The 25,385-nt window shown below is 43.0% G+C and overlaps 9 protein-coding genes across 9 annotated transcripts; 3 read left to right on the forward strand and 6 right to left on the reverse strand.

Annotated features, from left to right (window-relative positions):
* Positions 1-209: 209 nt before the first annotated feature.
* Positions 210-1,716, forward strand: IL334_006084 (uncharacterized protein; the record flags this gene model as incomplete). The annotated part of the gene is made up of 6 exons (XM_062937788.1): positions 210-295; positions 376-540; positions 679-833; positions 923-959; positions 1,091-1,508; positions 1,588-1,716. The coding sequence occupies 6 exons, from the start codon at positions 210-212 to the stop codon at positions 1,714-1,716; spliced, it is 990 nt and encodes a 329-aa protein (XP_062793839.1).
* A 570-nt stretch (positions 1,717-2,286) lies between these two features.
* IL334_006085 (uncharacterized protein) lies at positions 2,287-6,766 on the reverse strand (the record flags this gene model as incomplete). The annotated part of the gene is made up of 12 exons (XM_062937789.1): positions 2,287-2,522; positions 2,663-2,698; positions 2,750-3,341; positions 3,406-3,721; positions 3,802-4,005; positions 4,084-4,996; positions 5,066-5,455; positions 5,537-5,890; positions 6,005-6,187; positions 6,274-6,423; positions 6,510-6,678; positions 6,764-6,766. The coding sequence occupies 12 exons, from the start codon at positions 6,764-6,766 to the stop codon at positions 2,287-2,289; spliced, it is 3,546 nt and encodes a 1,181-aa protein (XP_062793840.1).
* A 399-nt stretch (positions 6,767-7,165) lies between these two features.
* IL334_006086 (proteasome subunit beta type-5) lies at positions 7,166-8,754 on the reverse strand (the record flags this gene model as incomplete). Its single annotated transcript, XM_062937790.1, has 7 exons — positions 7,166-7,281; positions 7,398-7,536; positions 7,611-7,742; positions 7,844-7,970; positions 8,089-8,173; positions 8,268-8,421; positions 8,584-8,754. 7 exons carry the CDS (start codon positions 8,752-8,754, stop codon positions 7,166-7,168), a joined length of 924 nt encoding a protein of 307 aa, XP_062793841.1.
* A 416-nt stretch (positions 8,755-9,170) lies between these two features.
* IL334_006087 (uncharacterized protein) lies at positions 9,171-9,856 on the forward strand (the record flags this gene model as incomplete). Its single annotated transcript, XM_062937791.1, has 4 exons — positions 9,171-9,217; positions 9,289-9,319; positions 9,402-9,491; positions 9,587-9,856. 4 exons carry the CDS (start codon positions 9,171-9,173, stop codon positions 9,854-9,856), a joined length of 438 nt encoding a protein of 145 aa, XP_062793842.1.
* A 626-nt stretch (positions 9,857-10,482) lies between these two features.
* Positions 10,483-14,159, reverse strand: IL334_006088 (uncharacterized protein; the record flags this gene model as incomplete). The annotated part of the gene is made up of 3 exons (XM_062937792.1): positions 10,483-13,292; positions 13,376-14,013; positions 14,104-14,159. The coding sequence occupies 3 exons, from the start codon at positions 14,157-14,159 to the stop codon at positions 10,483-10,485; spliced, it is 3,504 nt and encodes a 1,167-aa protein (XP_062793843.1).
* Positions 14,160-15,660: 1,501 nt separating this feature from the next.
* On the reverse strand, positions 15,661-19,032 carry IL334_006089 (OPT family small oligopeptide transporter; the record flags this gene model as incomplete). The annotated part of the gene is made up of 18 exons (XM_062937793.1): positions 15,661-15,904; positions 15,995-16,041; positions 16,100-16,353; positions 16,401-16,526; positions 16,579-16,601; positions 16,651-16,689; positions 16,751-16,767; positions 16,824-16,866; positions 16,919-16,932; positions 16,993-17,063; positions 17,116-17,192; positions 17,245-17,284; positions 17,344-17,429; positions 17,484-17,665; positions 17,758-18,164; positions 18,255-18,397; positions 18,464-18,735; positions 18,790-19,032. 18 exons carry the CDS (start codon positions 19,030-19,032, stop codon positions 15,661-15,663), a joined length of 2,328 nt encoding a protein of 775 aa, XP_062793844.1.
* A 435-nt stretch (positions 19,033-19,467) lies between these two features.
* Positions 19,468-20,977, forward strand: IL334_006090 (uncharacterized protein; the record flags this gene model as incomplete). The annotated part of the gene is made up of 9 exons (XM_062937794.1): positions 19,468-19,470; positions 19,536-19,551; positions 19,611-19,637; positions 19,700-19,714; positions 19,767-19,852; positions 19,912-20,027; positions 20,100-20,266; positions 20,383-20,634; positions 20,796-20,977. The coding sequence occupies 9 exons, from the start codon at positions 19,468-19,470 to the stop codon at positions 20,975-20,977; spliced, it is 864 nt and encodes a 287-aa protein (XP_062793845.1).
* Positions 20,978-21,139: 162 nt separating this feature from the next.
* On the reverse strand, positions 21,140-22,165 carry IL334_006091 (uncharacterized protein; the record flags this gene model as incomplete). Its single annotated transcript, XM_062937795.1, has 2 exons — positions 21,140-21,628; positions 21,722-22,165. 2 exons carry the CDS (start codon positions 22,163-22,165, stop codon positions 21,140-21,142), a joined length of 933 nt encoding a protein of 310 aa, XP_062793846.1.
* Positions 22,166-22,478: 313 nt separating this feature from the next.
* IL334_006092 (uncharacterized protein) lies at positions 22,479-24,824 on the reverse strand (the record flags this gene model as incomplete). The annotated part of the gene is made up of 5 exons (XM_062937796.1): positions 22,479-23,683; positions 23,783-24,013; positions 24,165-24,381; positions 24,462-24,724; positions 24,788-24,824. 5 exons carry the CDS (start codon positions 24,822-24,824, stop codon positions 22,479-22,481), a joined length of 1,953 nt encoding a protein of 650 aa, XP_062793847.1.
* Positions 24,825-25,385: the final 561 nt, after the last annotated feature.

A 25,385-nucleotide genomic window follows, 5' to 3' on the forward strand; every position in this document is an offset into this window, starting at 1 on the left:
GCGTCAAGGGGGGTTCAAGAGAGATATAACTTATATATGATCAAATGAACATGAAACAAAAGGTAGAATTAGGCACCAGATACCAACGCTCGGACCACTCCGCCCATTAGAATTGAGACAGACAGAGTAGGTTATGAATCGTTCCTCCTTCTATATCCTCATCATCATCTTGTTCTGTGTTGAGAGGTTGGAAATCTCATCGAGAGAACATGGCACCTTCAAGAGGACAAGAAGAAGAATCGCCTTCTTCAGTCGACGCATCATCATCATCATACCCCTCGAAAGTAGTACAAACGTAAGTGAAGCTCACAATCTTATCTGATGTCCATTTGATCGAACAAAGCAAAGCAAAGACTGATATATCCTATATGATAGACTCGAGGCACATTCAGGTCCTGTAAACGTCATAAAATACAATCATGGAGCCAAATACCTGTTATCTGGTTCGTCAGATAGGAGCATCAGATTATGGAATCCTACTTTGGGTAAAGAGATTAAATGTTATAATGGACACGCTCAAGAGGTATTAGCGTTGGATATGTGAGTGATGTCTTTCTATATCAAATTTGACAATATGATGATGTAGTATCATTATTACACGAGTAACATTCTTTGCTAAACCCTGTTATGTAAATGAGTGTGACTAAGCTGATCATGTTGTATTCTATTTTGCTGTAGTACTCACGATAACTCCAAATTCGCTTCTTCAGGAGGTGATCGAGCTGTTTTCTTATGGGATGTACCTACTGGAGGTGTCATTCGTAGAATGCAAGGGCATTTCGGTAAGATCAACGCTGTCGGATTCAGCCCAGATTCTCAAGTACTAGCCAGTGGTGAGTGAGACAACATGAATTTCAGTGGAGTAGGGGAAGCTGAAGCTGAAGCTGAATCTGACACTAATGTCATGTGATTGTCACAATAGCTGGATTCGACGCTAAAGTCATGTTGTGGGATATGAGGTGAGTTGATTAGGCTGTAGAGGATGTGAAGTGTAATATCCAAGCTGACTTTGTGTTGATCGCTTACTTCTTCAAAATTCTTCCTTTATTTTCAATGTTTTTTCTGCCCACCCTCCCACCCCGTTTGAAAGAGCTGCATCCCGTGATCCCCTTCAAACACTTAAAGAAGCCACATCAACAGTAACTTCCCTCATCTTACCCAATGGTTCACCTCAGATCATCACTGGTTCAGCTGATGGTTTTATTCGAACGTACGATCTACGATTCGGTTTATTGACCGAAGATTTAATTGGAGAATCAATCGTTTCAATTCGATTATCGCCCAACAACCCTGAAGAAAGTATATTAGTCGCTACCAATAACGACGATGCATCAGAACCAGAAGGTGGGAGTAAGATCAGGATAATGGACAGAAAAGATGGTTCTTGTTTACAGACTTTTCAAGGTCATTCGGTAAATGGTAAATGGGGTATGGCCTGGGGTTATGGTGAAAAATCAATTGTAGCTGGAGATAAAGATGGAGGTCTCCATTCATGGAACGTATTAGATGTGAGTTGTATTTCCACCAAGTAAAGAACGACTTTACCTTTATCCGAACTAAAACTGATTTGTTTATAATCTGTCGTAGGGGAGACCGCTACCTGATCATCCGAAATCAATACACAAAAAAACGATCACTGGAATTGAGATAAATCCCAAAGGAAAAGAAATGATCACTTGCTCATTAGACGGCACGATCAAAGTATGGCACAAGTAATTGTGTCATTTCAACCATTGTGTCGTTACTCTGTACCATCTTGTCTCAAAGTCAAAGTCACAAGGGAAGACTATATGGAAAGGGAGGGAAATAAAGGCTGGGTTGACGTAAATAGTCCATCCAATTGCATTGGATGGTCGTGTGTGATCTGAATACGATCGGCACCCCATCTATATCATCTATCAAGATTTTCGTTTCAAGACATAGTCGGAATTGACACAGAAGATTTACTATGTATCGATAATACAATTGCAAATCCGTTGCAAGTCGAATCCCCAAATAAAGGCGTAAGAACAAGCCAACTGGAGATCGTGGGAAAAGACCATACGTTATATATGAAGTCTATTCTCAGTGCACAACGTATTATAGAATCCAAATTCATGCATGGAACCAATGAATACAAAAGTCTTTCTAGATACTTGATTTCAAGATACACCAATTTCGCTTTTTAGTTTTCTTTTCAGCTTGCAACTTTAACAATTGCAATATCTCCAACGACGGACCCCAATCTCTTGAATATCAACTGTTTCTATTTCTTTTTCCTTCACTAATTGCACCGTTCCCATGCTACTAATATCTTCTACCACCGCCACCACCACCACCGTTGTTTCTAGGTTGGTAAGCACCATTCCCACCTCCACCTCCATAGGGATTATATCCACCTCTTCCTGAACCTCCATAACCACCTTGACCACCTTGAGCGCCGTATGCCGGCCTTGGTGGTGCTCCATACGGGTTGGGTGGTGGTGCAGCGTATGGATTCGGGTTCCGACCTTGTGGCACTGGCGGTGGTGGGTTGTATGCACCTATTGAGAGAGCATTTCGGTTAGTAAAAAGTGATCATATCGGTTTATGCAACACTGACACGCTCTTCCTTTGCGGCCCGACCTTTGCCCTCAAACCGTTGGGAGGAGCAGGAAATAAGAGGAAATGAGATTCAACTCACTGTAAGCTGAACCGCCGCCATAACCACCGTAACCACCTTGAGGAGCTGAATAAGGAGCTGCTGAACCTCCGTATCCACCATACCCACCATACCCTCCTGGAGCGGCAGGAGCGTTATAACTTCCTCCGCCTGTATACGATTGCGGTGCGGCTCCATATGCAGCTACAGGTCTGGGTGGAGGTGGATTATATCCACCATTTCCATATGATCCATATCCGCTTGAAGGAGCACCTTGAGGGGGTTTTGGATAACCATTTGCTGATCTTTGAGGTTGATTTGGTTGAGGTGTTTGATGATATCCACCTCTTGACATACCTGGTCCACCAGTTCTGTTATCACCACCATTGCCATATCTTGGACCTTTTCCACGATGTCCTCCTCCTCCTCCTCCATTACCGTTACGTCTTACCCAATCTTTATCACTTTCATTCAATCTCGATGGTCCAGGTTTATATCTTGGTAAAATTATCGATCGGTGCGGATGTGCCTGTCTAGGGAAATAATACCGGACTGAAATAGACGTATTGGCTGAATGTCCAGCTTCTGTATCTCCATCTAAATCTGGGCATTCATCAATTGATGGTAAAGGTGATTCTAATGTCGATCCAGGTATACAGTTTGTATCAGGTAATACTGATCCTGTCATTTCATCAGATTTTCTGGGATCGATCTCGATTGGCTAAAGGTATTCAGGTATAAAATCAACATATATAGAAGCAATCGTCTGTAAGCAGGAAACCCACCTTCGTTATCGATTTGGCTTTTAGTCCATATAGATCACACAACGAATCATATAATCCTTGAGTGTTGTTTGCTCCAACGAACATGACATTATCACCCCAGCTGTTTCTTCTCTTTTCGTCATCTGTCAATTCATCTTCTTTCGATTTCAAGGCGGCGAGTAATCGATGTTGATCAATAAAAGGTAACAAAGCAACACCTTGCCACGCCATTTTTTTGCCATTCATATCAATCTCAAAGTCTGATGGGTAGAAATCAAGGATTGGTGAATCATCATTCGTCATTAATGTTTGCAATGGTTCTGGTAAATGTATTCGACTGCTCGCAGATTCATATATCAGTACTCTGTCTCTTTTCTCATATGCAAAATTCATATCACAGTGAGAATCTCGACTCACCTCGCAGCTGGGAAAACACCTAATAATTGCGCAAAAGGTTTGAAAGGTTGGCTGACTTTGAATTCAATATTGAATTTACCGATATCTTTGAAATCTTGGGCGAAAGGAGCATAATGATATGGGTAGTACCAATCCCAAGCTGGAACACCTTGATAGTAGTATTCCAATACCCAGCATAGTCCTTCCATGTACGATCGAGTGATCCTGGCGAAATTGATGGGGATCAGTACATAACTCTTCCTGCATGAATGTAGGTCAAGAGCACGAAAATCGAACACTCACTGAGTTATGAAATCAGTATCAGATAATGACGAACCAAACTTCTTCTCATAATATCGCTCTCTATACCCAGGTTCCCAGAGTTTTACATCATCTTCGTAACCTTCGACTGTTCCATCAGGGTTGACCTTCAGCTTCTTCTTGGGGACAGGTTGATCTGCTTCAGGATTAGGAGGAGCTTCGACATCGTCATCATCGGAATTACTTGACTCGTCATCATCATCATCTTCATCATTCTCCTCCGTGTTATCACCTCTAGTCCTCTTTCTCTTATTTGTTCTTGGTGTTTCCTCGTTATCATCGCCGGGTTCCTCCTCGTCTACTACAATGGTCTCCTCACCAATCGCAGCTTCGCCTTCATCTTCATCCGATTTCAAAGCGGGAGGCACGATTTCTTCATCCACACCTTCGTCTTCGCCCTGCTGTTCCAGTATATCCTTGGCCTCTTCCAGTGGTAGTTGCTCTTTCTCTTCATCCTCGGTGTTTTCCACTGTTACAGTCTCGATCTCATGATCACCTTCTAGTTCAGCTTTTAGAGCTTGAGCAGCACTTAGGTTGGCCATTCTTATGGCTCTTCTGTTTTTGACTATATCAGAATTGGATGCAGTATTTGACATGGCTGCTATTCCTTTCTTGACCGCGTCATTCTCTTTCTTCTCGGCTTCTTCTTTGGGAACGATATCGAACGCTGGTCTAGAAGGTAGTGAAGGATGTAGAGCACCTCCTCTGGCCGTTGCTGAAGGTTCGATGGCAACGTATTCTTGTCCATTCAATTGCATTGTTCCTTTGGGTGGCGAATCAAATCGAGTATGTGATGAATCAGGCGCACCACTTTTGGACGATGATTTAGCTTCATTCTGTCGACGATGGTCATCAACTCTTCTTCTCTTCGAATGATGATCTTGTCGCTCTTCATCTGCAGATGGTAATCAAATCATATCAGCGTCAATTACCCCTTCGATCTAAAGGGACATATGTAGCTCACCTTCTTTTCTTTTTTGGAAGATCTCATCTTCATTCTTCGCCAAGCCTTCTAATATGATTTGAGCTCTGTCAAGATTAACTTTACCATGATTGGTCAAGTATCCGCCCATTCTGGGTAATTCCGCTCTCCATATTTTCAGTAAAACATCAATGGCACCTTCACGAATTTCCAAACTTGGTAAATGCGGTAAGAAATCATTTCCAACGAAGAAAATCATGAAAATCCAATCATCTATAGCTAATTCAAGGTCAAATGAGAATGGTACACCCGGAAGATTTAGTTCAACTGCTAGATATTCTCTGAGACATGAGACGTCAAGGAAGATGAATGGTTTAGGATCGACTGGTTTAGCCACTTCGACGACGTTAGGATCTTTCTTCTTCTTCTCACCTATTATGTTGATAGTAAGCGTAAATTCCACTCTTCACTGGCTATACACGCAGTATCGACGAGGAGAGTTGGGGGACTTACCAATACAGTTCGAAGTTAGATGACCTGATTGACCACAATTCTTACATGGTTGAGGACCTTTATTACCTTGAGCGAAAACGTCTTCTCTCAAAACTCTGAAATGAGGTTCATGAGTAGCTAAAGAAAGCATAATCAAATCCGCGTCTAATCCATAAATGACATGTGATGTATTGGCATTCCAAGTTTCGTGCGAACGTTGACGTCTTATCCAGTCCATAATTTTATGTTCACCTTCTCCAGGTACACCTGAATCGGATAAGATTACTTTCAAGTTTTTCCATCCTGGATCAGTTGATAGTTTATATGAAACCCAATATTTCAATGATATTGATAATAGATCCATGAATGGTGTTCCTATAATTACGACTGAGATTAGCACCATTTCTCTTTGGTTCACATGCATCACCTTGGGAGAACGGAGAGAGTTGGTGAAAAGCACATAAGCAGAGGGTCGTGAGTCTTACTTACCGGGAGTGATAGCATTCGTATCCCAAGATTTATGATTCTGAGTCTCTTCTGAAACTTGATGACCCATAGCTTCGAACATCTTGATAGCTTCTCTCCTTTCCTCCTCTTTATCAGCAGCTTCTTGGGCTGCTCTGAATCTTCTCGAACGTTGTTGATTCATCTTTGCTCTTGGGGCAACACCATCTGGAACGGAAATCGAGACGATCAGCTGAAATCACATCTTACTGAAATCACATCTGACGAAGCAATTGGAATATACGGGAACTTACCAATAGCCATCATGAGCACCTTTCTAGGTCTAGTCATGTTGACTACCCTTTCAGTATAGTTGAAGATCTCAACCATCATTTCCTCTTCTGTTTCAGGTGCTGGTTTACCCTCTGGATGTGTACACGGATGTACGATACCGTTCATATCCACTATTAGATATTTTTCTGAGTATCAGCATCACCGTCCATGATCACCTTTCTAATCAATCTCTAATCTTATATCTCATGCAACTCACAGTACAGATTATCCACTTCAAATCCATTCGGATTAGGTCCATCATATTGTACTGGTATTTCTTCAATTTCACCATCTTGCGTTCTAACTTTTTTAGGTGTATCTTCAACTACCCTAGAAACGATTTTAGGATATTTCTTAGATAACCATCTGAACAAGGCTGGGACACCCTACAACACCAAAGAAGTATTTTAGTAAATATCGAAATCGACATACGGCAAAGTATATCTAGATAGAAAGATGGGGGAAACATACCATTTTTGAAAGTCTATTGAGCGGTTTCCAACTGATACTACAACCAGCTTCGCGCAAAGGCCTCTTGATATCTTTTTTTTTGATCTAACAGTAAGATCGATTGGCCCGAGGTGTCAAACAGCCAGAAGGATGATATGGTTGCGATCGTCAATTGTATTCCAATGCACTATCCATCTGGTCTTAAAGTAGCTGGTTTTTCTGAAAAGCAAGAACTGCTGCAAGATCGGTAACATTCAGACTCAGAGTGGCAATAACAGGAGTCGGCGACCGCCGCCGCCCACATGCTAGTGTACAATGTGGCAGTAATAACTTGTTATTATGCTGTCCAGACAAACACATCATCATGTTACTGTATACATTATGCATTACATTTCTTCTCATCTACCTAGCTATACTATGAGACTATTGATCAACTGCGATTGGAGAAGCAGCGGCAGCAGGAGCAGCCGTGGCGGATTCTCTATCGGCCTTTTTCTTGTTCTCATATTCGTACCATAATTCGTTGATATCGTAGTTGCCTAATTATCAGTGTAGAACAAATCAGCAGAAATTCGTCTGCTATTCTACTGAGGAGAATTCATACCACAGAAAAGTATTCGGATAAGGTGGACGAGAAGTATGACGATTGACGTACCAATGAAATCCCATCCTTCTTGTTTTACATGGAATAAATTACATGTATTACCTGAATAAGCATCTCTGTGACCCGCAGCTACGATTGATCTTCTACCTAATTCTTGAGCTTCCTCATCTGTCAAATCCCATTTGTATCCCTACGCGACTCACAGTATCAGTCATAAGGTCTATGAGGACTCATCAACGCAGCTAAAGAAGGTGATCGACTCACCTGGTCAAGAACACCATAAGCGAATGTACTACCTGAACCAACAGAAAACAAATCTCCTTTCAATCTTTGTCCATCATCGTCAACGTAGAAGATACATGGTCCAGTTTTATCCCATCCACAAACCATTGTACCCTAATGGTGAAAAGATGATATCAATGTTTGCTATTTAAGAAGGGATAGCCGTGTTTGCACTGAGAAGTAACGATCCGCCGTCATGACATCTTCAAACTCACCATACTCAATCCCATTCCTTTGTATTGATATACAATGTTTGATAAGATCTTCGAAGCTGCAGCTACCGAGATTCTTTCTTTGTTTCGAAGTTCGTATAATCGACATTGCATACCGAGGTATGTCTCCCTGTAGGCCATGGACAATATCAGTGAAGTCCCATCACTGCGAAACATATTGGATGAACAGATTGCGAAGCTCTCATAAGGGGAGATTATTGGATTCGAGGATGAGCGATAGGACTTACCAATATTGACAATCAGCTGCACCACCGGCCATGGTACCAAGTAAGAATTTATTAATTTCAATGACCTTCTTTACCGTTCCAGATGCTACAATGTGAGGTCAGCTTAGGTGGTGTGAGGTTCTCGTGCTCATTGGATAGGTGATATATAGTGTATACCTTAAGCAAAGTTGTGGACTTACCAATGTAACTTCCTGCTGTTGCTCTTGAATCCACGGCAACGATAATTCCACCTTTAAACCTGAATGCTAATGTTGTAGTACCATGTGCAATTTTGATTTTGGCATCGGGATTCGCTGACATGTTATCAGTGTGCATATCTAAGAATGCACTTGGCTACCAATACCAGTAAGAGACATAACAAAACATCAGCTATCTATCTGACCTGGCTTCCTAATATAACGACAACGAAGACTGCCTTCCAGTTTATCTAAAATCGGGGTAGAGGTAATTCGTCTTGTGAAATATCCATAAGGGCAACATGGAACCTTCACTCACATTTGATACTCTGGGTACATCCATGCCCATTACACCACCAGTTCTATTCAAATTTCCGAATCCAGCCATACTTCCCCATGACGCAGAGTCTGTATATTGTTCAAATTCATCTTCACCTTCTAATCGAGAATGAGGGTTCGAAGGTTGAATTTGTGTGAGTACTGAGTTCATTTTTGATCGCTCTCTTCGTCTTTATATAGGATGCGCGATATTATTCTTTGGTCTTGGTTATACGTGTCAGAAGTATGATGATGTTACTTTGATACTTCATAAGGAATTCCTAATGGAGTGGATGATAGATATCCTCTTTGTACAAATACCCATTCAGGCCGCGACAGCGAACGACGCGGGGGTGACGATGAGCTTAACATCCCATGATAAATGGGGAACTGATTTAAATTAAAGCGATTGACCACACCTCCACTTTCAAGTCAACTTCCCAACTTGTCACCATCATCATCGATGTAGATCAAAGCTAGTTGCAAAGCTTATAGTGAATAGCGATTACTAGCATCCAAGGCCAATCATATCAACGACAAATAACTTTGAAGTAAGATCAACAGGCTATAAGAAAGGACCGAGTCAGAATGACAAGATCGGGTCTACAACAAGATGTGATAAATCTATATCGACAGTAAATATATCCCGTGTATATCTTCTCTAGATCAGTTCAATTAAGGTATACTGATTACTGTCTCATTTTAGAGGTCTGCGAAACGCAATGTCCAAACCGGCAGTAAGCTAGACCCGTCATCTAGGGCACGATTATATATAAATTGCATGTATAACTAGCTGATTCATCTTTTTATTTGAATCAGGAAGCAAGACCTAATTTCATGCTACATTTGAGATACAATTTCCGTCATCCAAAATTACGACAGAGGGATTATACAGCTATTGAGCATCAGGTGAGTCTAATCATAATCATTGAGCATAATTGAAGAGTATATTACCGGTCCAGGAGTCTTTGTCCAAGCTAAAATTGAATTTATTTTCTACATAGCTTCGAAAGATGTCAAGAACACTCGAGATGTTATCTGAGCCATCGACACAACGTATATCGATATCACCAGAATGGAAAGATTGGTGGAATGATGAGATAGATAAAACACGTACCCGTCCTGTGTCTACTTCCAGTTCAATAACGTCAAGTAGCGTCAAGAGGGGGAATGAGGCCAAGGAGGAAAAGAAGGAAGAAATTGTGAAAAAGGATGATGAAGGTAGAGATAGAGATCAATGGGCTGGTACTTTACCTGGTCATGGAGGGACATGAATACCATGCATTCCCAGGCGATTCCGAAGTACATGATAATCGATGGACCTCTCTACCTGCATTTCTCGTGTTCTCGTGAATGGGAGATCTCATAGTAGTGAGGTGGTATGGCTGGATTTACATTTTAGCAAGTCTATCATATAAAACGCTTGGTGATACATGTACGGGTTAGAATGATTAAAGACGTCTTCGCCATCAACTTTATATATCGATCTAGTCAGCCTGCTCATTGACCAAACAGCGTTAAGACCTATTCTTGCACTTTATGTCAATAGCTTAACCAATGGATAGGTAATGCCTTGCGTGATAACTACACTTTACTTTGTTTCAGTCTTCTCATTCGAATTGCGTTACACTAAAGATGCATATTCATACAGAGCATGCAAAAGTCCGTCAATGCATTTTTCATTCCGGACATATAAAGCCTACACTGCATAAAGTCGTTCACATGACAATAAAAACACAATGATGGGTGAGTGACTTCTTTTTCAACACCTGGCACCTGGTATCAGCAGCATGAGCAAATCCTAGCACACCGCCAGGGCGTTTCAGCCTCCTGCCAGCGCTTCAGATCATCCTCGTTAATGACTGAGAATTGCTGTACACCTTTCCCATTGGAGTCTAGCCTATCGATGATGTCCATATCCCGCTGGAGTATTCTGATATCCATACACTTGACCGACCTGCGGAGGGCCTTGTGGTCTAGGCGGAGGTTGACCACCGTAGAAGGCTTGTTGAGGACTATAAGGTTGTTGTGGACCTCTTCTTGGATCATAGGGTGGTCCATTTTGTGGAGGTAATGGTCCTTGATTATGTAAAGGTCCTGGGCCTAAGCTCTGAGGAGGTGGCCTATAAGTCTGAGGAGGACCTGCGCCGGGTGGAAGACGCTGAGGAGGTTCCCAGTTACTACCACCAGATTGTTGAGGATGAGGAGGACCTGCACCGGGTGGAGGTAATGGTCTTTGACCATGACCATACTGCTGATGTTGATGCTGATGCTGAGGTGGTGGTGGTGGAGGTGGCCTCCCATACATTTGTCCAGGTTGAGGTGCATTGAAGAGTTGTCCAGGTTGAGGCCCAGTTGATTGATTCGGTCGAGGAGGGAAGGGGGATGCCGGACCATTAGGTTGTTGTGATGGATGATGGAATATTTGACCTGGTTGAGGACCTGAATGTTGAGGATATATTGGACGTGGAGATTGACCATCTAATGGTGAAGTTGGACTCCTCCCATCCGTCACTACCCTTCTCATTCCTGCAGTATTAATCCCTTGAGGGGGTACAGGATTAGATAAAGTACGTTGTCTGGGATCCCTTCTTTCGTCTAATCCAGTGAGTATCGGTTGAGCAAGTGGAGGAGGAGGTCCATTGTTACTTGTTGGTGGTGGGCCAAAAGAAGATTGAGGTAATCCTCTAGGAGGGCCTTGGATGTTTTGTGGTGGTGGTGAGTGGCGATGATATCCTTCAATGGGTGATCGAGGTCCAGGTCCGGGTCCAGCGCCAACAGGAGGCGGTTGTGACATTGCTCTTTGTGGGGAATTTTGAGGTAGTGGTCTAGGAGGTTGCTGATGATTCGACTGTTGTGGATGTTGTTGTTGCGGCTGCGATGGCGTTTGATGAGGATGAGGATGTTGTTGTTGAGGATGAGCATTGAAATTCTGGGAAGGAGGGATGGATTGTTGCGAGGGTGGACGTTGAAGAGGAGGGGAAGGTTTTGATGTAGGTGGTTGTGATCTCATTTCATGATCAACTTGAGCATTTTGCATGCCATATGAAGGAGCACGCATTGGCGCTTCATTATTTCTACCATCTCTTGCTCTTTCAGGTTTTGTCAGACTACTCTTCTTCGAAGATGATGCTGATAATTGACCTGGACCCGGTGTAGGAGAGGGAGATTCGATCGGGTTTGTCCTAGGTAGAGCTTTACCAGCTGATCCTGAATCAGCAGGTTTCGGTGGTGTACCTTTCACAGGCGCTTTGACTTCATCTTTCTTTTCTTCAGGATTGTTGGAAGCGGTTTTCTTCTCCTCTGAAACGTTGCGTCCAATCACACCTAAATACCAGAACATGAGATTCGAAATTAACACTTGTTCGTATAAAGGTCTTCTGGCATTAGCAAGTTTGATGTGACTCAATCGATAAACGGCTCTTTCGACATGAATTGGATATCGTGCGTAACTTGAGAATCCGGGTGAGGTGGGTGAAGGGGAAGGAGGTACACCTAGTGACTTGGCGGATTTCGAAGAACCAAGTAATGCTGCTGCCGCTGCAGGACCAGCGGAAGAGAAGTTTGAGACGGATGAGATCTCTTCTTGCTTCTTCTTTGAACCAAAAAGTGATCCGAGGAATCGATCTTTATCCTTTTTACCTTTGCCATCTTTGTCCTTTTTATCCTTCTTTCCGAATAAGCCACCCTTCTTCTGTTTGTCCTTTTCTTTCTCCTTACTGGCTGTGGAAGAAGCTGTAGACACGGCAGAATCCGTACGCGCAAGATTCGTGCTTGCAATACTTACAGGCGTCATCTTCTGCTCAACAGGTTGTGGCGCCTGTGGTTGTTCTATCTGCTGCTGCTGTTGTTGTTGCTGCTGTTGCTGCAAAGCCATACCAGGAGGAAGCGATGAACGCTGAACAGGAGGAGCCATACCTGGTGGTAGCTCATACTGACTTGTAGGGAGAGATGTAGGCCGTTGCTGAGGAGTGGTATTGGATTGATGATATTGTAAAGAGAGTTCTTCTGGGACTGTAAGGTTAGTGCCAGCTGTTGATAATGATGGTATAGCAGGTCTTTCTGATCCCAATTCAGCACCTGGTGAAGTCCTTCTTAATCCGCCCAGAGGATCTCTGACACTTTCTTGTGTTGGCGTACGATCGTAATCTGAATCTTTCGTGAACCAATCTGAACCATCGGCTTGATAAGGCGTAGTCATAATTACTGGAGGAAGGGATAACTTTTTTCCGGGCGGGGATGACTCAGGACTTGGAGAAGTTGATTGATCATGTGAAGAAGAAGACATTGAGCTTGATCTTGAATCTCTAGCGTAAGAGTCGAAAATATGAGCTTCATCAGTTGATTCATCCGACCCTCTTCTTTCCTCCAAATGCTGTACTGTATCATGGAATACCTCTTTATCTTCTTGTTCATGAGATTCAGCACTGACATTCTCATCACTTCCTCCAGCACTGGTACTGGTACTTGACTTTTTCATCCTATCAGAGTAATCGAATTCATCATCGAATACCGGTAATTCACGTTGAGGCGCAGCTGTCATTCTTCCTTTTCTAGTAGCCGCAAATCGATGTCCACCGCCATCTCCTGTTGCGCCGGGTTTGCCACGGATTTTGGTTCTTACCGATCGACGTAGGATTGAGCCGGGACGAGAGGGTATCAGAGGGGCATCATCTGTTTCACCACCTATTGGGATATCATCTTGTAGGACTATTGGGGAAATCAATACTTTAGCTTGCAATACTTGGTGAACGCCTTATAAGCAGGGGAGGAAAGAAGAGACGACTACTCACATCCAGGAGACACGTTCATACTGAGACTTCTTCTCAATAATGTTCTCATAGTCTCGGGATCTTCCTCTTCATCCGCTTCGTCTACTAATTCCTCTAATTTTTGTAGATCGTTCAGGGTTAGACCTTTTTCACCTGATCTTCCACCATAAATACTTGCTGGTCTTCTCATCGGTAAAGGAGGAACCTCATTTTCGACATTATCACCTGGTTTAGGTTGATATTGTCTACTCAACATTGATCTTTTTCTACCCAAACCTTCATTCCCTCCCCCTCCTCCTCCTGCTCCTCCTCCTCTGCTGGTACTAGGATTTCTAGCTAACCAAGACGGACTTTTACTTAATCCTGGAGCTTCCCCAGCTTCTGTCACATCTGCATTCGTGGGATCTGGATGCGTGTGTGATTTAAGGAAAGCTCTAAATTCTCCTGGTGCTAACTCGGGATGTAAATGTGCTGGAACCCAAAATAAACCTGCATCTTGTCCATCTAATCCATCAGGTGTCGAGAGCGTTATATCATCACCTGTATCATATAATGATCCAGATGATTCAGGTCGAGAATGCGGTGATGGTGGTGGTAAATCAGGATCAACAGCTAAAGCACCAGGTCCAGAAGAATTTATAGATCTCCTTCTGAGATTTCTATTAATAGTAAAGGAAAAAGAGAGATTACATCAATGTATGTTCATATAGAATAGCATGAGGGAGTGAGAAAAGGAGTGTTGAGCTCACCGTAGGGTATTTCGTTCCCTCTCAATCTCCTGTTCAGATACCTCTGATGATGGCATCTTCGTTGCGTTGCACTTTAGAGTGTTCCTCGCACGAGCCCGACAGATTAAACACGGGCTCTGACCAAGGATATCTATATCTTTGGCCTTCCACGTATAGATTTATTCGATTCTTCTGTTATGTACCAATCGAACGGTCGTGTTTGTCAAATCAGTGCGGTGTTGATGTTTTGTTCTGGTGGACAGGAATGGAATTTTCGTATAAAAACAAGTGACGAGTGGATTATGTATACAGTTGTTCGTTATGTGTGTAAGGGTAAAAAGAAAGGGCCGATTTTGTCGATGTCTGTATTTCGTTTTCTAATTGTCCAAAGTCTACGCAAGAGCAACACGCTATACAAGTCACTCGTCGTATATGGAAAGCCTTACTCTTCTAATGCATTCGTGTCGAGTGGGTCAGTTGAAGTCGTAAGAGAGATATATGCAGTGGGATATAGTACGGAGGCACCTATGACAATTGTACCAAGGGGGGGAAATCATGAATTGTATTTTCTTGATTCATGGCACGCGAGGGAGAGAGATGTGAATGAATAATAATGCATTAACGCTCGGACCGAGGAGTATATTACACACCCCAATCATTTTGACAGTTAGGCATGCTGGATAACCCAAGAAAAGGAGATGATACGTAATCAAACAATAATTCAGGAATCACCCTTGTTTTTTAACTTTATTCTGCGGCCACCAAGGAATATACGATGATGATGATGATGATGATGATATAAAACACCATGGGAAGAGACATCTCCAAAGTGTAAACATGCATACGACCGCAGTTCAACAACAAGTAGTAATTGCATACGTGTTTCATCGTCAACACTTGAATGCATACTACCAACTGTTTTACTCGGTGAAAAGAGCTTATCACCTCATCTCATCGGTTTTTACATTCACTTGACTGATGCATCTTGGACAACTTCTCGCCAAGGGTGACGGACGCCTCGAATACTTGGCACTTTCTTGTTACCGCAGCGTAAGAGATATCTTCAGCCAGTTGTCAGTGACCTCTCTTCATTGGCCCTTATGTCTCGGGCCAGTTCCTGTTGTACTCTCACAGACTGTCATGCTACAAATGGAATCATTGGTTCCGCACGTTTATGGGATGACGGTAGTTGATAAAGGTGTCCGCGCTTTGCGTCTTGTTGTTCTTTCTGAGAACCGTTTCACCTAACATTTCTCCAATTCATCTCCCTTTTTTCTCATTTTGCGTTGAATGTATCTATCATCTTGTGACTCAGTCAAATTTCATTTTGATTAGGACAAACAGTCGATCCGTAGATTAGCTCGATAGGCCCCCCACCCCCGCGTCCAATGTGGATTCTTCACGAGTGACTCCAGGTGGATGGCACTATTTACCTCGCGGTAAGCATGCAAGCCTGGAGAGTAGATTGAACGCCACTTTCCATGGGGTTACGCAGATGCTCGACAAGGGAAGGACCTATGAAACGCAGACAAAACTGTAAATTCCATAAGTCTATGCGTTCATATAGTCATATAAGCCCTAAGTACCCGGTACACAATGTTCTGTGTCACCTCTAGCATTACCCCACCATTCAGGTCCATCCCAAGTCCAGAAAACGCCCCCAAACAAAACATAAATGGTCAAAGCCGTTATCGAGGTTCCTGCATCCAAGGCAGACGAAATCACGTAAATGTATTTTCCGTGTGTTTTAGGGTACTTCTTGGCGAAATATGAATTTGACAAGATGGCAACTATGAGGGAGGTTAAGATGATATTTGTTGGACTGGTATTCCCAACAGTACAAAAATCAGTCTTGTCAGTATCCCATTATGCATGATATCGGATGGCAAAAAAGGAATATGTCGGTACTTACTATTGAGGAACGATAGTTGCTCCACTACATATGATGGGGAAAACGACCTAATTGCAGATCCTCAGTTCTACGATGCATAATGCAGCATCGCCTCATTGATCTCACCTTGTTCAATTTATATCCAGGCCATCGTCTATGTCCCCACCAACAAGCTACGGGTACGATTGCACCCAACAAGAAACCGAGGTATAACCCTTCATACCCACCACTAAAGAATCGAGCCGGAGCTACCGCACCCCATATTATCGATGCTGAGTAGAAGATCGCAGGTGATCTGCCTGTCCATTGACCTGTTGGGTCTACAACGGATCCGTTCAAGAAAGAACGTTTTGATTCCAGCACTGATTCTAGGGTGATGTCTAGCATATCGAGTCAGTTTATTACAATCAATGAAGGTCAGACATACAGTTTGCTAGTGCGCCAAGTACCGTGCCCAAGATCTGTGAAGCGAACATTTCCCTAGGTGGTATTGAGGTGTACCAGCCGAGCTTCAGATCAGCGGTGAGACCTAGAGCTTGTGACATCGCCATATCTACATTCACTCATCAGCTTGATAGGCGCCATGATTGGAGTCGCAGACTTACAGCCATAACACTTGAATGTGACGCTGATATCTTTATCAGCTGGCTTCTTGTACTTCTCGATAAAACACTCACTTGCCGATAGGCTTGCCAGGCATCAATATACCCGCCACACTATATGACTCTTAGGATTAGTTATCTCATAAAATTGTTTATTGGTAGATTTGTAGCTCACAATTCGGTCAAGACGTTCTAAGTCGACAGTTAGCTTATAATTATCCAACATTACCAGCTACATAGAAACTCACAAGTCCAATTTGAGTGTTACTGACGGCCGCTATTATACCCACACTTCACGGACTATCAGCTTTTATAGATTTGGATGTTTTGAAAATGAACATACGGGACCAAGAAAACCTGTCACCCGCGATATGTCAGCTGATTGTGTCTCTGAATAGCAGACGTGGGAAAGCTCACTGTCGCGATTGCCAGTGCTAACATTAAAGCCCAGATGGGCATTTGTAAAGGGGTGGTTTTGACCAGAATGACTAGAAAATGGCGTAAGCTCGTCTCGATGCAATGCTTGCCGAGAAACCTTACTTGCGGCTCCGAAGTTTACTGCTAATAATCCTAAATACCAAGAAGTTGGAACAGGAAGATAGGATCGCATGAGCTTGCTTCACAGTGTTGTGAGCTTATGTCTCATTGCAAAGTTTCCGGTCAACTTACTTGTGTACATCGTTCATCTGATTACTCCTTTTTGACAGCGCTATAAAAGAAGGTCAATTACAACTCTGCTTTTACTCGAATTCATCATTAAAAACTGACCTTCTTTGATCTCATCTCTATGCCACAGCCAAACATGCACGAGGACGCTTGACAACGCAGCAAAACTCAATCCGTACGTCAACGCGCTATGTTATTCATAAGCTACTTTGTCCATTGAATATCGGCAAGATTTAGCTTACAAGTACGGTGTGAGTAACAGGGGCTTGCTCCTCTCCCACGCCACTTCATCTAATGATAAATCAGGTTTGAGGATTGACGTAACGTCAAACTTCTGGAATGTCGAATTGTATAAGCCTGCAGATACAGGTGAGGGAAATGACCGAGCGGACCAAAAGTTAGTCAACAAGATCAGAGGCATGATCTGTGGAAATTTTGATTAGCTATTTACAGTTGACGCCTTAACGATGATGGGAACAATGAGAGAAGGGGGCTGTGGTAAGAATATATACTCACGACCCAGATCATTCCAGCTAAACCACCAAAGTAATTCCCAAGAGCCCAATAAGGGGTATAAAGCGGGCCTGAAGAGCCTATACTACTCCAATCAAAGCTCCAATCTGCAATTCCCAGACCTGAATAACCACTTCCCAGGGTCCTCATCCACCATGATTCGTTATTCATCAAACACAGTACGGATACTGAGGTGAGAGTGGGGAAGAGAAGTGAAGGAAGAAATTGGTACATGAATGTGACGAGGAATATCAGCATGAAGATCCGTAGTCGTTTCGTAGTTAGAGCTTGAGCGGTATCTGAGAGACTCGATGAGGTAGACGAATACAGTGTGGTGAATAATTGGACTGTAACGAGAGTTGAAGGCCAATACATCGCCGGAGGTGATACGAGTAGGTTTTGCAGCATACCTATGATCACTCGATTCAGTACTGTCACTCTCTCCTCCTCCAGTGTGAGAAATCATTATCAAGTCTGAGGGAATCTTCTTCATCGCTCACCGGCTAATCCGAATCCGATACATTGTGTGGTCAACAGCAGTATCAAAGAAGCGACCCTTCCTACTGGTGTATCATAGTACAAGTCCATGATAGCGAGAATATCAGCCGCGTAAGCAGCTTGAGATCCACTCGAGCTGAGAACACTGTGATATACTCATATCAGCTATATATGGTCCATTCTCAAAGAGACAGCTCGTGTTGTAGCTCACCTGACTAGGATCGCTTCCTTGATACTGAATTTCCCAGGATTGAGTTCCCATCCCAGTATACTCTTGCCTCTAGGTATCATCTTTTCGTTTGCCAACACATGTCCAAGAGGATATGTCGCCAGAATGACAAAATACTGCGAGAATTGAGGTGCATTGGATTTGAAGTAAAATACCATTGAAGAACAAGCTCCAAGTACACAAAAGGTCGATCCGAGAACGAGGACTCTTAGTGTAAGTGTAGGCAGAGATGGATCATCTGTGGAAGGGACAGTCTACAAATACATGTCTTTAGCTTGTGTGCCAGGTACTGAAGGTCGAGTACTCACACGAGCTATGAGAGCTTCAATGTTAGACCCTTTCCCTATCACCTCTTCATCCTCTACCGTCCTGATATAAACTACCGGATGATCAACAGGATCTGTTGTTCCTCGTTTGATTTCTGAGGATGTACCAAGTAGCCTAGCATCTTCCTGAGAGATCTCGTCAATGTCTTCATAAGGCTTGGAGCTGGACTCAGCTGAAAGCGAAGGGAGCTCATATGCTTCAGCCTCGCGTGGGCTGATAGGCATATTGTAGGTGAGCCAGATATCAGTGTTGGTGAATCTAAGGTTCTATCTCGAGCATTTTTATCGAGCAGATCGAAGAGGATGTGATATACAGACTACTGACTGGACCATATGTACCGTTGTCGATTTTGGACGTTCACGTCTTCAACATTCTTTCTTCGCGTCTCATCTTATCAACAACCTGTGTCGATTAAGGCACGGTAAACGGAGATGCCCAAAAGCTCCGAAGGACTCACATGCCTATTCTCTGGAATGACCCACTTCCCAGTTATAGGCGTGACATTTCACTATGCCCCGCACAGTTCAACGTACACGCGTTCATCCCATCTGAGATAGCATCATCGTTGAAAGAGAAAGATTCATCTAATCTCAACTTCTTTCAGCTTGTCCCATTTCCCGCTTGCTTCCACTCATCTATCCAATAGTTCATACCCAACAATGGTAAGTCAGCTGCTGTATCCAATTCAAATTTGCTATGGTTTACTGAATTTCATCTGGTTTTTCAGGCTCGAAGATACGATAGTATGTAGTCCACCATTGGATTCCTTCAAAATAGATTGACTAACTTGATTCGTTTGCAGGTCGAACAACAATCTTCTCACCGGAAGGTAAGCTCAGCTCGCAGTCTTTTGGCGGAATACATCTCGCTGACCAATTTAATCGCCCACAGGTCGTCTCTTCCAGGGTGAGCTGCCGTCCTCTCGTCTCTGCGCGAAATGTAGCTGACCTCCTTTCAGTTGAATATGCAATGGAAGCTATTTCTCACGCTGGTACAGTCCTCGCCGTGTTATCGAAAGAAGGTATAGCGATGGCAGCAGAAAAGGTCAGCTAATCCAGTCAGAGACTAGTCAAAACTAAGCTGATAATTCTGCTCACCAACAGAAAGTGACAGGTAAATTACTTGATCTTTCACTTGCTCCAGGAGGAGAAGGTATGGGCGGCGAAGGAACGGAAGCATGGATGGGAGGTGGTGGAGAGAAGATCTTCCTGTTAAACAAGTGAGCTTACATCGAACCTCCTGCTCACTAGGATATTTACGGACGCAAGCTAACTGGTTGTGAAAATATTAGTAACATCCTAGCTGGATTAGCAGGTATCACATCCGATGCTAATTCGTTGGTCAACTTTGCACGAAATTCCGCACAAAAGCACTTGTTCACTTATGATGAAGATATCCCAGTGGAGATGTTGGTGCAAAGATTATGCGATATGAAACAGGGTTACACGCAATTCGGAGGTGAGTTCATGCTCTACTAAGTCCAGATACCTTCACTACGACATACCTGTCATATAGCTTCGATAGCAGCCAGGCGATTGCGGGACAAGCTGATGAGATGATGGCGTTTCTTCCAGGTCTTCGTCCATTCGGTGTAGCGTTACTTTATATGGGCTGGGATCCAATCTACGGTTTCCAACTATATCAATCTGATCCATCGGGTAATTACTCAGGATGGAAAGCCACTTGTGTAGGATCAAATCATTCTTCAGCTACCAGTTTGTTGAAACAGGATTACAAAGAAGACTTGACTTTGGAAGATGCAAAGAGTCTATGTTTGAAGGTCATGAGTAAGACTATGGATAGTACTAAGTTGAGTAGTGAGAAACGTGAGTGCAACTTCTCTCTCTCCCTTCGCGAGTAAAGCCCTGGAAATGGATTCGAAGATTGGTCACCATCGATTTGGGTTCGCGCGACGACCAAAACAACTCATCAACATGGCAAAATGAGAATCAAGGGATTCTTATAGCTAATACGATTAATCCTTCAGTGGAATTCGCAACAATGACTCTTCACCCGACGTCTAAACAACCTTTATCAAAAATATATCGACCATCAGAGCTCGACGAGTTATTACGTGACTTAGAATTAGGAGGTACCAAGGAGGATGCGGTGGGAGCTATGGAAGGTACAGGTGGTGGCGGCGGTGGCAACGTTGCTATCAGTACATAGGAGATGATTGGTTGATGTCATCAGATGAATTCAGATAAGGTAACAATGCATGTTTCATACATCATACATTGTGTCAGGAAGAATTATTTCGTTGGCCGTAAAACCCTCGAAAAGTACAGCTTATATATGATTCTCATTCAATTTGATGTTTGTTCTTTTTGGTCAATTACTTGATTCTGAGGGCCATTTGTCAACTCTCACACCCTTCCCTTGTAAACCCATATTGCGGATAGCCAAGTCGATCAGTATCCTAGCGTATTCCCTGTGAAAAGCCGAGAACAGCTTGTCTACAAAGTTCATTCCTTCTAATACAGTACCTGAGCCTGGACAGTCTCCATTATTGACCACCCGAGAGTGAGATGATTGCTTGGGAGGGGGTAATGATCTATATACACCTTGGCAAGTAAATATGAGATAAACATCTTCGTTCTTGCCTTGATCCCGCGACTTTGCGATATCCCTGCCTTGTACCTCTTGGGGTCGAAAAGATGATGTGGTCCTTGCTGAAAGCGTGTGATATCCACCTCTGAATAACAAGTTGGACTTCACGTCAGGTGTTAAATCACCCCACCGAAAGATCATCTCGCTATGATCGTTTCCTCCATTATGGGAGTTTTGGTCGGGTGTAGGGTCTATGGCTTCAACCGTGAACTACGGGATATCATATTCAATGTCAGCGTACATCTTACGAGGGAGAACGGGTTCAAAGTAATTGACATCTATTCGAAATGGGGTTTCACTCACTAAACCATTTAATAACGTATTACCTTTCCCGAAATTCTCTTTGAACACATTCATCTCATTCGGATTTTCCCATTTTGGGGTTATTAATGGTCTGATTAATCCGAATAGACCACCTTCTAATCTCAATGCCCAATTTGACCAAAATGCCTTATTCCATCTCGCTCCTAATTTCTGTATATCCATTTCTTGTTCTTCTTCTCTTTCTTTATAGGAGGAGATGAGGATTGATTTTGGTATTTTGATTGACCATGCATCACCACCATCACATCTCATCCATCTTTCAGTGGTATGTGGACTATCAGTCCTTCTTGATATCAATAGTTGAGGAGGGACAGGTAACGTAGGATATAAACTGATCAATCTAAGATGATTCGAATAGAATAAAGCACTACCGAGGGCAGCTATAGAAGATAGGGAAATGAAGACTGTTCTTCCTCTTATCATATTGCGATCCGATCCTTTTTGCTATGTGTCGTCGTGATATCGTTACATGACGTTTCATACAAAGACTATTACACCTTCTATATACAGTGATTCTGATGAATATGACGAGTCATCTAAAGATGTTTTTATCAAAAGTAATGTTCGGTCACCGGCCAGAATACGAATGGTCTTCCGAGAGCCGCATATATGCGCATGCAAGATTGCTATCCGATAACATGGTTCGGAACATCTCGCAATATCCTCGTCTACTGTGATCTTATCCAAGCGAAGTGGGCATCCACTTTCTTCACCGTCAAAATCAATACATTCTTCATTAAACGAGATTCGATGATCCTTCAAGCTCATGTCCATATTCATAGTCATTCTTCGAGCTCGATTCCAGATGGAAAGATATCAATTCTTCTTCTGCGTTCTCCTCAGGAGCAGTGAACATCAAATTACTTGGTGTATACCTGTAATCGCTTGTATTTCTCCTATAAGCCAAAGCTGGTCTCAGGACATGTGGAGTCCGATTTATATGTTGATGAGCATGGGATGACTCGATCAAGGAGGGCTGTGAGTAGATTGAAGAGGTCTCAGTTAACGGTCTACTCTTACTTGAAGCTGATGTAGAGGTAGTCGCTGGTGTGAATGATCTAGTAATGGGATATTGACCTATTGTAGAGATCATTTCACCTATACCAGGACCTGAACTCGTACTTGTACTTGTACTTTTTCTTGATGCTCTTCTGCCTGGTCGGTTTTGAGGGAAAATATCTGTATCAAATCCGGACTCAGCGGTAGATATCAGTTCGTTATACCTATCATCAAATGGTTCTGAGGCTTGCGTGTATGTTGTGTATGTGACCGGACTATTGATATCGGTATTTCTGTTTACAGATTCACGTCGACATCGAGGAGGAGAATGAGATGGAAAGGCCACGTTTGTATTCACTGAATGTATAGTATCGAAATCATGATGACGAAAAGGTGACGACTTGCTTGCACTGATAGAGTATTTATATCCATCCTGACTCATATGAATTGGCGTCGGCTGTTGAATAATGACATCGGGTATTTCCATCTCATTTTGACATCCCGAAGTAGACTCGGATCTTGACACGTCGATGCATGGTGAAGGATATAGTTCTTCAAGGTTCAGTCTTAACTCGGTATTTGGTTTACTCAATTTCGTCCTCAGTTTGGCTGGAGGAGGTAATAGACTACCTCTTCCAAAGACTGATTCACTTCGTGTTGAATCAAGAGTTTGTCGATTTGGAATATATTCAGCTTGTTGTGGTGTAGGTGGGAACCTTACACTCCTTTTAGGAACTAATCTCGATCTTGTCCCAGTAATTCTGGGTACAAAGAAAGATGATGACCTATTCAAAGATTTTTCGTCCGAGGTCGGTAATAATGGACTCGTATTTTCAAGTGGCTCGGATTTTGGTGGTCGACGAAGTAAAATCCAATGTGAATATGTGATATATATGTTCTTATCGGTAAGAAAACATAATGCCAACATTGGACCAGCGAGCGCTACATCAATCCTGTAAGTCAACTACTCGTCTTATTCTTCCACGCCACAAATCATCGGAAATTGGAAGGGAAGAGAAAGAAAGCAATCTCGTCACTCACCCTCAAAAGATCGTAACCACCATCTGTCATTCCATCCCACCAATCTTTCACAGATCACGAAGCCTCCAATCCCACTTGATATCAAAAGGAGTATAATACCCTGAAGCCAATTGTTGATTGTTGGATGGATATGCGGTGATGGATGGCCTGAGGTTGAGTAAAGTAACGATAAGATTAGGATCGTGATAGGTAGAGTCATCCCGAGGGGTATGAGAAGGGTAATGGGTCGAACTGTATTTGTGATCACATGTTAGCTTTTCATCGGTCATCACGATGAAAAAGAATAGTATATGAATGTGAGAGGCCGTTGACAAAGATTGTTCGCATACCATGCTTGGAAATGTAGGGAAGACAGAAAAAATGGTAAAGCATAGTAACTCACCGGTGCTGAACCAATCACCTTTATCAATGCAATAAAAGCCCCACCATTTTACAATACCATCTGGAGAATCAAAATGTCGAGATATAGCATTTGAGAGTGTCGGAACGCAAGGAAGGAGTGAATAGGCATAAATGGTCATCAAGCATATGATCGTTCTACCTTTTGTCGGATTTGTGGGAAAGGGATTAGAAGGTGTAGGAAGTGATTTGTACCGGAACTGTACACAATCACATTAGCTTGGTCAGTCTGTTGCTGATTCCACATCTGATCGTTCGTGTATCAGTGGGACACACTCACCAGGGCAATAGCGGGTAAATGGGCGACCATCCCAGTTGTCAAAGTAGCTACTACCATCGCATCTATACTACAGAATAAATCACCACCTTTCTTCAGTACGTATCGATCGAGTAGAGATATTCCGCATCGAAGCATTGTCCACATAGCTAATGATATTGAAGGTGTACTAAGTTTGACATTAGGAGCTATTCCTGATAGGTTAGATGGGAAGATGTGAGGTAAGAGCGGAAAGAAGATGAGTGGAATGGAAACTAAGGAAATTACTTTGAACAAGAGACAGGATTAGCTTACATACTGGTTATCGCTGCAAGGGAAGCTTGACTCACTAATATATGCATGTTGAGCAGAAATTAGCAGATTCATCGTTCGTAACCCCCTGCACCGCTTATCTCCTTTCTCCCGCCGACGGTGCTTTCCTGTCTATTCGATCGATATACTACTCTGCACTCTCATTAGTCAGATATTGGTAGTTCAGGATAGCCTGTCTGCGTAGTCAGGTTTGGCATCTATTACTGGCTGTAAGTTGATTGGGAGAAGCCCGTTCTCTTTCCAATGAAAAAGCCAATGATACGGTGAAAATATGTTGAGGATCAGTACAATATAGTAAATGAGTAATGCAGATTTTGTTTTCAGAAATTTCGTCTTATGCTGGTCGAAAGTTCTTCGATTTTTGAGTTCAGTAGGTGTCTTCCGCTGTAGTCTGGCGCTGAAGATTGACTTTGAGGTATATAAGCTGATTCTACTGAAGTTCCCGGATCGATCGGTTGTCAGAAAGACTAGCTATTGAGCAAGACTTGCTGCAGCCCCGAACCGATATGCTACTTGTACTGGCTCATCGCTATCTTGTACACCAGACAAGGTATCTGATATCCTTTCGGAAGATACGCGAAAGGATCAGGGGCAAGCGGATCGATGATTGGCCTG

Source organism: Kwoniella shivajii, chromosome 8 (assembly GCF_035658355.1).
Source record: "Kwoniella shivajii chromosome 8, complete sequence".
NCBI lineage: Eukaryota > Fungi > Basidiomycota > Tremellomycetes > Tremellales > Cryptococcaceae > Kwoniella > Kwoniella shivajii.